The sequence below is a fragment of the Corvus hawaiiensis genome, chromosome Z (genome assembly GCF_020740725.1).
Source record: "Corvus hawaiiensis isolate bCorHaw1 chromosome Z, bCorHaw1.pri.cur, whole genome shotgun sequence".
Taxonomy (NCBI): Eukaryota; Metazoa; Chordata; class Aves; order Passeriformes; family Corvidae; genus Corvus; species Corvus hawaiiensis.
In genome coordinates, this window is record NC_063255.1 from 60,954,153 (window position 1) to 60,966,823 (window position 12,671).

Sequence of the window (12,671 nt, forward strand, 5' to 3'; positions counted from 1 at the left end):
TGACTCTTTGGGGAGAGACAGTCACCTTCTCTTCTCCTGTAGCATGCAGGTATCCTCATGCATACCCTGTGTCTTTGGGGCAAGGCAAACAACTGGTAAGAGAAAGGGGGTGCCAGAAGGGAAGAACATCTATCAATTCTAGCAGAACGGAGGCTGCAGTGAAGTCAAAATATAAAGGTTTTGCATTATTGACTGAGAACTCAGTAGTGCTGCACTGTTTGCTCCTGCTGCCGCAGTACAACTTGAGGAAAGGACTGCCGACACTTAAACATGCATTTTTTTCATATGGTTTCCATTGGTGAAGGGAGGCTGGTGGGAGGAGGATCAGAAGTGACAGCTGAGGGGAAAAAATTTCAACCATGCCTCTTTGCAGATTGAGTGTGTTAAATCTCATATTAGTTGCACATGTAAAATCACAGAGAGCAAGTATGCATACCTTTTCTTCATGTTTACAGGAGCAAAGGTGAGTGAGATTCAGCATGGTAAAAACTCCTACCAGGAAAACGAGTATCTGATTGCATGTGTGAGTGTATTTCTGTGGAAAACTAGATAGAGGGCTTACTTTGGTTCTACTGAGATCAGTGGGAGTTAGACAAAATGAGTTAGAGATGTTGCACATTGTCCCATCTGTGCTGAGTTGGTGTGCTGCTGCACAGTTTTGGTAACTTTTACCCCAGGAGTAGTAGGACTACCCATAGTGTAACAGCTTGAAATTCAATTATGAAGCAAAGAGATGCTTCTGGGAAATTCAGCCAAACAAAAACAACAAACCCTAAATCATGGAAATTATGAAGTCTTTTCTTTATTAGAAACAAATGTTACTTTTTTTTCTGTCTACACCCTAATTAAAACCATCCTGTGCAATTGTAGTATGACCAAATTAATATATTTCAATCTGCTTTTCAACTGTTACAGCTGCATTCAAAATATTTCTTTGAGATCAGCTAGAAAATACATAGCTCCTTAAGAAGAGCTTATAGAAGAAAGATTTGTGATAAACTCTGGGCTTGCCTAATTATTTTATCAAACGTATCTATGCAATATTTTGTAACAAGGAAACTTCACTGATATGCATCAAAAGTCACAGTTTAGGTGTATATGCAAATAATAATAATAAAGTATGAAGTATGAATAAAGTATGAATATTTAATAAAGTATGAAGCCTAGCAATGATTTTTTTTCTGTATAACTTTGAGTGGTTCTTAGCAGTTATCTCAGTAGTGCCTGAAAATAATCCTTGAGTATTTCCTAGAACATAAGGCTAGTTTTAGAAGCAATCTAACTACTTCTTAACCTTTCTATTAATCTCGGACTTGTATAGTCATCTCTCACTGTGTATCCAGGCAGGTGTACACATACATTTTTCCTATGCTAAGAAGTGAATCAGTAAAATAGAATAGAACTGCAAAAAGTCTGTGTTGTGTATGTACGCAAATGTGTCTCTCTGTGTGTATATAAAATTTTCTGCCTCTAATGAAGTCACAGCAGTCGTGGGAGCTTCTCACAAAAAATGAGAATTTAAAACAACTGATTTCGTAACAAAAGTTCAAGGTTTAGGGTGTATGTTTATAGCATATGCTTGTGTAGATGCCCTTATTTTCTAAATAGGCACTTTTTAAATTGGGAGGCTTTAAAACTGAATTGAAAGATTTAAAGGCTAAAGGCCTTCAGGAAACAAAGACTCACCTTCGCAATCATCCTTAGTTAAGCTCCTAAAAATTAGAGTGATCTTTGTGTCCATTTTCTGTTGTTGCCTGTTTGTGTCATTCACGATAATCATCTTGATACCACCATGTGTTCTTCTAGACCTAGAAGTTTAAGACAAGATGTACCCTAACATATCCTGACACATACTTCTCTTCCTAACATACCATCAGCAAAAATCAGAAGCCAGGTTCAGGGTGATTAACCATGATATTACTTTACAGATCTAATGTAGTATGTGTGTATGTAGTATGTACATGGAGCTGTATCTATTCAAATAATAGGCTTGAGTGTGTGGTTAGAGTTAAAAAAGGTTCAGGGTTATGTCTTGTATCCTTGGAGGTCAATTTAATATAGTTTAAAGATTAAAAGACTTTCTCCATCTGAAATTGTGAGAAAGATATCCACACAGTAAAATAAAATTTAATAAATAAATAAGACAAAATAAAATAAAATAGATTAAATTAAAAATCAAAGCAAGGCTGTATGGACAAAGAAGGAAGAGAATCAGTGTATGTTGTACAGGTTGGGCTTACTTGTCTACTGCCTGGCTTAGAGCTGTATGCATGCAGTGGTATCTCTATACTCACTGACTTCCTTGTACACATTGTCACAGGAGGCTTGGCTTAATCAGTTGTGAGCTGAAAAAAGTAATATAAATTGGAACCTTTTGTCATGAAGTATTTAAATGTTGATATGCTTTAATGGCTTCGGGGAGAAAATTTAGCATGAGAGATTGTAAGAAACAAGAAATCGATTACGTGTAAGAAAGGACTTGAACCTCTAATCAAGTATTACTATATACAGAAAGATCCCTAGCTAGTTATAGCTAAATTCAAATGGGATAATGGTTAGATTTTTTGTTAATTTTAATTTTTATCAAAAAATGACATTCCTATTCACTCTTTATCTAGTTTTGCATAATACATACTTACAATGATTTATGGAATGCTTTCACTATGTAAATATTGAAGCATATGCTAGACAGTATCCATAAGCAGTGAGGGTTTTATGGAATATAGGCATCTGTGCATTTCTGTTTACTTTTGTTGGGCAAAAAAGGCCAAACAACTTCTTGCTGAAAATTAACAAGCTAAAGCTTGATATAACTAGCAGGAGTAGACAAGGATTATTTAAGAGCAACTTTCTGATTCCCTACTTTTTTTATGACAGCAAGGGTAACTCCATGACTATCACAACCTTGACTGCCAGTTTCTCTGATCAGTGGGACTTACAGCTGCTGAAGGTCTGGTGCTCCTCATTGTAAACTCTTAAACAAAATGAAACAAAGGGTAGTAGTGTCTCATCAAGAGATAACTCATGTAGATAAGTGCCAGCTTTGCCCAGTTAAGATGTGGAATAATTCCCTCAAAGCACACAGGGAAGCCCTCCATTTAGATGCTTGCCTGCCGGTTCTGTGTATGCAGAGAGCTGACTGTGCTGCCTTCAGGGAGGGACTGTGTGACACTGCTTTCCCCTTATATGTGGGAGTCTATTGTAGGATCTCTACCTACTATTCTCATGAGTTAATTTTGAGCTGTCTGTGATTAACTTTTATTTACATACATATCCATTTTTGTAAAGCATCCGTTACATGTGTGAGTGATTTACAAATTAAAACAAAAACAAAATAAAATGTAGCAATAGTAAATTACAAAGCAGCCTGCAGCTGGCAGCAGACAGGAATCCTAATTCAATATATGTAAGCAGAGTTACAGTTAGAAGGAATTAATATTTGTGATTTGGGATGGGAAATGTGTGCATATAGACCAGGTCAGATGTGACAGTGATCAAAATCTGAACCAAGTCTGGTTTTGCAGTTCCATGTAGGAATTGAAGTAGATGTAACAAACTTTAGATCTTACCCAAGGAGAGAATAGGTAAAGTTAATTGGATGGAAAAAACCAAATACAATATTGGAGCTTTAAAATATAAACCTGTCCTTTAATTTTTTTATGGCTTGGTGTTTTTTTCCTTCCACCCCTCATCCAATTTAAGTTTTGTTTTGTTTCACTTATTTTTCTTGTTGGGAGGGAATTTTGATGTTCTAGATGATTTCCCTTAGATAGTACTGACTGCCTGTAAAATACTGCTACATCAAGAACTGTAAGAACATAGAAATCAAAGATGTCCACTGTGCTTATGGGTGTTCAGAGGTGGGGACATTACCTGACTAATGCTGCAAACCAAAACCAGCATCCGCATCATGATGTTTTGTTCATCACTGTAAATACAGACTGAACATTTTCTACACATAGATGGGTTTTGGGGCTTTCCATCTGGGTCAACTGGGTAAGATTTTCCAAGTTATTTGCTGTTGAGGGTTTCAGAGTCTTTCAGGGTTTGAGTGAAAATGTTTGTGTGTGGAGCATTTCTAAAGATTTTGTAGTTGTATCTAAGGTACTGAAACATACATGGCCTTAACCTTTCGCATTAACTTTATACCCAGAGAGGTGAGCTGAACTGAACATGTCCAGACTGAAACAATAAAATCAACTGTAATTAGTTAAATGCATGCTTTAGTATTTGACATTGCAAAATTATATTTTTCAGTGCTCTAGAAAATGTGAGGGAAGAGAAGAATCAATCCTCTGTAGACTGAAAATAATTAATTAATTTAATAAATAAAAAAATAAATCCAGGGGGTAAAGGGGCTGGAGGGGAAGAAAGGTATTTTCAGTCTTCATAATCATACAAAAGTCAATGGTTTTTACAATAATGTGTAGTCCAAAGTCTTCGGATAAGGTTCAGAATCTGATACTCAGATGTAAAAGTATCAGAGGCAGTATGGTGGTGTGTCTTGTAAGGCTTTAGAACTGTTTAATGCATGAGGAAGCATTGGAATAAATCTGGTTTGATGGCCTTCCACATTTCTTGTTGGTTATAGTTACTGTGCTAATGTTATGTCCAGCATTTGCCCAAAAGGAAAGATGCCAATAAAATGATGTATTCATTATATAAGTATTTTAATATGTTTTTATCAATACTTGCTGGAATGGATTGCCTGACATTACATTGCAGAATTTTTAAGTCCTACCTTCAGGCAAATCTCATGCTTACTAGCAAAAATGAAAGTGTGAAATGCTTTTTAATGTATATTTAACAACAGATAGTCTAGTGATTACTGATGTGTATTCTCTCTGGATTTTTCCCTTGCTATCAGAAGGCAATGTTAAGAGACAACATTTTTACACATTTATGCTACCTACATCCATCAGATCCTTACTTTTTATATATTTTTAACTGTCATTTATAACAAGGCTACAAAAAAAGTAATCTCTCAAGTCTAAACCATACCAAAATTGCAAGCTTACAATCAATTGCCAGTAATAGTCCGGGGAAAAAAGGATTAAGGTACAAGTGTTATGTGCTATTTTTAAGACATTTTGCCTTGCATCAAAGTTTTTTGTGAAATGGCCTATAAATTACTTCAGTCTTATATCTGCTTGTATTTAAGGAAGAATCTATCAAACGCATTTATTTAGTTCTTTCTAATAGTGTTACCATTTAATAGTGATTAAGGTACAATTTTTTCTATTTTACAGTGGTGTGCACAGCAGCAGTTCATGTTTTACTAATGTATTCTAAACAGTAGCATTCTACAGAGATCACTGTTGTTAAAATAAAAATACTGAAAGCATTTTAGATCACAGAGTCCCAGGGTCTACATTTTGTTACTCTGACATTATTAAACTCAATCTGGTTTTCTAACTGTGACTCGTATGACAGTATTTGCATGGATGGAAAGTTTGTATTTTTTGGTCAAAACACTGTTTCCATCTTTTTTTTTGAGTGTAGTGTTTCATGTTCAGGCAGCAGAGCAATTTCTTCAGTAATTATGCAGAATCAATAAGTTTTTTCTTTGTGTTTGTCTTTGTTGTTTCTTTGATATGGCCTCTAGGATGCTGCAGGCAAGGTGCTGGACCGCTGGGCCATCATGTCCAGGGAAGAAGAGATCATTACCCTTCAGCAATTCCTGAGATTTGGAGAAACGAAATCTATCGTGGAGCTGATGGCAATTCAAGAAAAAGAAGGGCAGGCTGTGGCTGTGCCATCTTCAAAGACAGATTCAGATATAAGGACTTTTATTGAAAGCAATAATCGCACCAGGAGCCCAAGTCTCCTTGCTCACCTGGAGAATAGCAACCCTTCTAGCATTCATCATTTTGAAAACATCCCGAATAGCCTTGCATTCCTGCTTCCATTCCAGTACATAAATCCAGTCTCTGCTCCACTGCTGGGGCTGCCTCCAAATGGCCTCCTGCTGGAACAGCCAGCAATGAGGCTCCGTGAACCAAGCCTTACGACCCAAAATGAATATAATGAGAGCAGTGAATCTGAAGTTTCCCCTACGCCTTTCAAGAATGAGCAAGCATCCAGCAGGAATGCTTTGACCAGTATCACAAATGTGGAGCCCAAAACTGAGCCAGCATGTGTCTCTCCTGTTCAAACACCTACACCAGTCAACGATTTATCGAAAACAGAACACACAAAAAGCTCATTCCGAATTCACAGAATGAGGAGAATGGGGTCAGCCTCCAGGAAAGGAAGAGTGTTTTGCAATGCATGTGGCAAAACTTTCTATGACAAAGGTACTCTTAAAATCCACTACAATGCTGTGCACCTGAAAATCAAGCATCGATGCACTATTGAAGGCTGCAATATGGTCTTCAGCTCTCTTAGAAGCCGCAATCGCCACAGTGCTAACCCAAATCCCCGCCTCCACATGCCTATGCTAAGGAATAACCGTGACAAAGATCTAATTCGTGCTACATCAGGTGCCGCCACTCCTGTCATAGCAAGTACAAAATCCAACCTAACTTTAACAAGCCCTGGGCGTCCACCAATGGGGTTTACCACTCCCCCTCTAGACCCAGTACTACAGAACCCTCTTCCCAGTCAGCTGGTCTTCCCGGCTTTAAAGACTGTCCAACCTGTTCCTCCTTTTTACAGAAATTTGCTTACTCCTGGAGAGATGGTGAGTCCTCCAACCTCACTCCCAACCAGTCCCATAATACCAGCAGTGAGTGGAATGGAGCAGCATCCCCCTCCTCCTTCAGAGTCATCGGTACCTTCAGTGTTGATGCCCACCCCAGAGCCCAATGCAGACCTTGCCCCCAAGAAGAAGCCAAGGAAGTCAAGCATGCCAGTTAAAATTGAAAAGGAAGTTATTGACACTGCTGATGAGTTTGATGATGAAGATGAAGAGGTCAATGACAGGAGCACGATGGTGAATGACATTGGTCATGACAATCACTGCCATTCTCAGGAGGAAATGAGCCCAGGCCTGTCTGTGAAAGACTTTTCCAAAAGTGACAGAAGCAGATGTATGTCCAGACCAGACATAAGAAGGGCAGACAGCATGACATCAGAAGACCAGGAACATGAGAGAGACTATGAAAATGAGTCAGAGTCATCAGAGCCCAAATTGTGTGAAGAATCACTGGAAGGCGATGATCGCCTCCACGAACCTGGTGAAAAATCTATGATGCACAGTGACAGACCAGATGAAAACCACAATGACTCTTCCAACCAGGATGTCATTAAGGTGAAGGAAGAGTATACAGACCCTACATATGATATGTTCTATATGAGCCAATATGGACTGTACAATGGAGGCAGTGCCAGTATGGCTGCTCTTCATGAAAGTTTTGCTTCTACATTCAACTACAGCAGCCCTCAAAAGTTCTCCCCAGAAGGTGAAATGTGCTCCAGCCCAGATCCCAAGATCTGCTATGTTTGCAAGAAAAGTTTCAAGAGTTCCTACAGTGTGAAGCTTCACTACCGAAATGTTCATTTAAAAGAGATGCATGTCTGCACAGTGGCTGGCTGTAACGCTGCGTTCCCATCACGGAGAAGCAGAGACAGGTCAGTAAATATTAATTGATTTTCTGCATTATTAAATGTGTTGAATTATGGAAGAATAGGCAGTTTAGGCTATATGAAGAAATAGAGAGATGTACAGTAATGACAAGTGACAATTGTGTTCCCATGACATTGAAAGAGATTTATCATTTTAAGATTTTCATTGTTCCTTGGCATTCAGAATGGTATATATTGTGCCATCCTCTTAAATGTCATTATGCTTTCTATATTCCTGTGAACACATTTGTACTTCCGTTTATAAGCTGCAGACCTCATTACATTTCTTCTCCCTGTAACATTTAAAACAAGAAAACCTTCTATTAAGTGTATAGCAAATTATATACAATACAAATATCTCTTTGCATGCATATCAAAACACAGAACTAAGAAGGAGGGGAAGGGAGGATGGATGGTTGAATGGATGGATGGAGATAGGTAATGAAGAACTGGAATCATTTCCATCCTCATAGGGTCATACAAAAGAAAACAAGAAGCATTAGAAGGTTGTTCTTTATTATCTTTAATTTTTAAAACTAGGTGCTATGTTGTAGTGAGAACAAGTATATATTAAGAAAATCATTGTCTGTTTCTTAAGTAGAACCTACACACATCTCTATCCACTATGGTTTAGTCTACTTTATTTTTTCTGCATGTGAACAACTCCCTTCTCTACCAGAGGAAACTATGCACATTCAGAGAGGAGAGGCTTCCCTACATATTTTTAAGATCAACCAGGGTATATTCTGCTGGCTGGCCCTTCAGATGACATCATGCCCAAGCTATGCTGCATCATTACAAAAGCAGTTGGGCTTAAACAGAAGCAGCTGGTCCATAAACTCTTTGGTTTAGGGGGGTCTTTTTTGGTTTTGGGGTTTTTTTGTTTGTTTTTTTTATAGCCTGTTCTTTTTGATTCCTAAGGAAAATGTAATATGGATGGAATTTATCAAGGCGATAGAATAACACAGTTATTTCATACTTGTGGATAAAAGTACTCTCATTTGATGATCATATTGTCACATAAGAAAATCTCTCTGGTTCATGGAGTAATGGTAAAATTGGGTCACCTCTTTTCCTTTAGTTGTGTTTCATATTTTTTCATTAGGCTGTAAAAATTCAGCAGACACAGGAAGGAAATTAACCCTAGCTAAACATTTCACACACAGCTCCTGATTTTTTGTATTTTTTTCATTGAAATTGATGTGCATGAAAGGAAATATATCACATCTTCTAAAATAAAAGCAAGTTAGTGTTAAGGATACTGAGGAACCAAAATTCGCTCTTTTGATGAAGAGTACAGTCCCCAAATATCTCATGTCTTCTCTTACCATTTATGAAATCCACTAAACAGAAAAATATGAACAAACATAAGAATACAAATTCAAAACACCTAAGAAGGACAGTCTAGGAAGTTTGCATTTCAATAGGTTGAAACTACTGGATACAAAGCAGGTAAATCTAAATTGAGACTTTTCTTGTTGTGTGCTGATAAATTTCATGAGTTGAATTTGACAAGGGAAGTATGTGAGTCAGTGGCATAATCTATGCTGAGTTTAGATGTGTGCAACCCCTTTCAGTTCCTGAAATCATAATCTTTCTTAGTCAAGAATTTGGTTTGGTCAGTCTGTTTCCTCAAATGAATTATGAAAATCAGTTGTGTACTACACAAAACAGCTTTGCATTGAGCATGCAAAGTAAGAGCTTTAGGATTTGGAACTTCATGCAGTGTATTAAATTTCAGCAGTAACACATTGAAAGATCAAGGTAGTAATAAAGTTAGCATAGTAAAAATTTAGATGTTCTAAGAAAGAGTGACTGTGATGACATACATAAAATATTTCTGAGACAAGAACCTGAAAATAGGGCATATTTTAAATTTTTTTTTAAACGACATAGGATACTCCTGTAAGATTATTGAAAGCAAGCATGAAATAAAAAACTGATTTGGTATCTTAATATGCAGGCTGCATATTTAAAGATAAAATTATTATTTGCTTATCATTTTGAGTTGTGTAAGGCACACAAGGCCATATTTTTACATCATTCCATTAGTAACATTCAGAATATGATTCAGTTATGTGGGACAAAAGACATTTGTAGGTATATTATATGCTTTAATTGCAAAGATTTAAGAATGGTTCTGTAATTCAAAAAATTCAAAGGTGTGGTACAATTTGAGTGCCCTTTTAGTTTTTGTTAGTTGTTTATCACTTTTGCTTTGCAACAGTAGTCAGGAAATACCTTGAAAGAACCAAGAAATTCTCTCATGGTTCATTACAATTCTTTTAGATACTTGAGCAAGAAACATATACAAAATTTCCCTGGGCTTCCCATTTTTATCCAGAAGTGCAATGTCTAGAAATGTGCAGAAATGAAAGCATATGTACAGCATGTCAAAGAAAGCAGATGAAGAATTTAAGTAACATTTTCTAATACTTTGTCAAAAATAAGGCAGTTTTGTTAATAATAAAGTTAGGAAGTAAAATTTAAATTAATACATTCTCTCCCTTTTCTTTTTTTTTTGCTGGTGTTGGGGGTTTTTTTGTGTTTGTTAGGGGCATGGGTTTTTGTTTGTTTTTGTTTCTTTGCTTTGTTTGTTTGTTTGTGAACTCTTTAATTATCCCCAAAATTTTTCCATTCAATTTGGTTTAGGTTTTTTTCTGATCTTCCTTATAAATATATATTTATTTTTGAGAGAGAGACAGTAGATACAATTCCTAGCTTTTCAGATTATGGAGAGCACCAAGGAGATAACTGGATAACTGGATTAATAGCATTGCAAAGTGAGCATTTCTTCCAGCCACTTAAATCAATTTCACTTAAAAACTCAGGAGCGTTTTGCTAACAATTGCTGTATGAGAACGAAAAGTTAGCTACCTACTGCACACAGTAATAACTCCTGGAAAATATTTGAAATGGATTTGTGTCCCATTTTGGATTCATTACAAAAGTCTCTGTTATTTGCTTCTGTTGTGAGTCACTCACATAATCTTTGATTAGCTACAGTGTCTTTGCTTTGAAAATTAAGATTAAATTTTTTTCAGTACTTTCAGTGCTATCTCCTTAATGAAATTAGAGTTCTAGCTATTCCATGCCTTACAGTCTTGTGAAGTTTTTATCCTTTTTTTGTCATTTTATTAAGCCTATTACTAGCATTGAATTAATTATATTATTAATCCTATTATAACTAGTTAGATATCTAAAATTCACAGCTCTAACTATGTTGTGTAATAAAATACAAGTTTAAGTGGAAATAGATAACATTGGCTAACCCTTTTTGTTTCCTTTAGAGGCATCTAATTTGGCTTAAGTCCTTTTCCAATGCAACTCTATTTAATCAAAGGTTAATCAAATATTCTCCCTGCCCTGTACATACACAAAACTCCAAATTGTTGACAGCGGGTGGAGCTACTGTAGAATGGACTTTGGAAAGGAGGGGTTGTGATACAGACTGCTTGTTATCAGAGGCAGCACATCACATCAGGAGCAAAAGCAGTGCTGCTTTGATGAAGGAGGGGTTTTATCTGTGTCAGAGCTGCACCGCCCCTTTTGTAGAAAGCATCCTGTAGCAATTTGTGCTAAGGTTGGTCAAATCTAGCTTTACCATTCCTACATCATTTGTGCCAAGGTCAACACCTGCATAAATACCCTTCTGCTTGAAATGTTGGAATATCCTCTGAGATCTTTGGCTAACCACTGCTAGTCCTTGCAAATTAGGGTCAAGATAACCAGAAGATTTCTGGATCCCACTTCACATGTGTTTTGTTCAATTCAGGAGGAAGGAAAGCAAAGTAAGGTAATGCTCCTTACTATCAATGACACAGTAATTTTGTTATCCCTCCTAAAAATTAAACATTATTGCTTTCAAATAGTCAAATTCTACTGAGCCTAGATTTTTTTTAAAAGCACCTATTTTCACCATTCTTCTGAGCTACAAGTAACATCACTCATTAAATCAGGTTTAATACCTAGACCTTTGGTCTTTCCCTCAGAGAAGTCTTTCTGACTTTCTTTTCCTAGAAGTACTAGACTTGAGTAAACCACTTTTCCTTCCATACTTCAACAACCACTTCCTGAATTAGCTGTTCATCCATTTCTGTTCTTGAATTTACTTCAGATGTACTTTCTTCTAAAGACATGATGTTCAGGCTATGTCTTGTTGCAGAAAGACAATGGAGATTAAATAGGGAAAGAGACCATATTAAAAGTTTTGCCAGAAACAGTGTCATAAACCTCCTTTTGAACAGAAGGACATCTTTCCAAGTAACTTTTTAGATGGAAAAGAGAGAGATGGGAAGAAGATAAGTTCCCTTGAGAAATGAGCACTTGAATGGAAAGATTTGTCCTTGAGGAATGAATTCTCTCTTGTGTCAGAGAAGGTCTTTCCTGCAAGTGAGAAGAAAGGGCCAGTGGCCACAGTGGTTAGATTCCCCTCTGATCTCTTTCCCAGCCTCATCTGTGAGTCTTGTCCCAGCAGACACTGAGTTTGCCTTACAAAGAGATAGGTGTGATTATTCCTTGAAGTCAGCACTGAATTACAGCTGCTCAGGGAATGATCCTGAACTGTGAATGAGACATGTGGATGGGAGCAGGGAAGAATTATTTCCTGACCAAAGGGGACAGTAATGCCAAAGTTTCATCTAAGTCTGTGTTGAAGAGCACATCCAGAGGTAAAGGTCTGAATGGTGCAACTTCTTAGAGCAGTTGGCTTCATTTTGGTCTCTCACCTCTAAGAGCCAACGATTTTGTGGTCAAAACCAGTGATGAAAGAGGTGACAGGTGGGCCTTTTGCCTTCATTAGGTCTCGTTGAGAAACTGCTTTTTTTTTTTGAGGAGACAGAGCCATCTTCTCAGTTAGACCTAGTGCATCCTAAAACCCCATTTCACCTCAGTACTGACACTATTAAAATCAGTGGGTTTTAGACTAGGACACAACATTAATAGTAATATCAAAGAAAAGGTAAAAGGAAAACCATGTTTCCTCTCTCTCAAAGCATGGAAAATAAATTAATTCTCAGTGTACCTGTCCAGAGGAACAAAGTGAAAACTTTTAATCTTGTCTGTCTGCTACTTAAGTAGAACTATTCATTACTCAGGTTTTTCTT

At 37.0% G+C, this 12,671-nt stretch overlaps 1 protein-coding gene across 8 annotated transcripts in view; it reads left to right on the forward strand.

The window, feature by feature from the left end:
• BNC2 (basonuclin 2) overlaps window positions 1-12,671 on the forward strand; it is a 349,514-nt gene that overhangs the window by 295,703 nt on the left and 41,140 nt on the right. For all 8 annotated transcript variants that reach the window (XM_048291108.1, XM_048291106.1, XM_048291107.1 and 5 more), the window contains one exon: window positions 5,606-7,572. In XM_048291108.1, coding sequence (XP_048147065.1) covers window positions 5,606-7,572 — 1,967 coding nt within the window. The remainder of the gene's footprint in view (window positions 1-5,605; window positions 7,573-12,671) is intronic.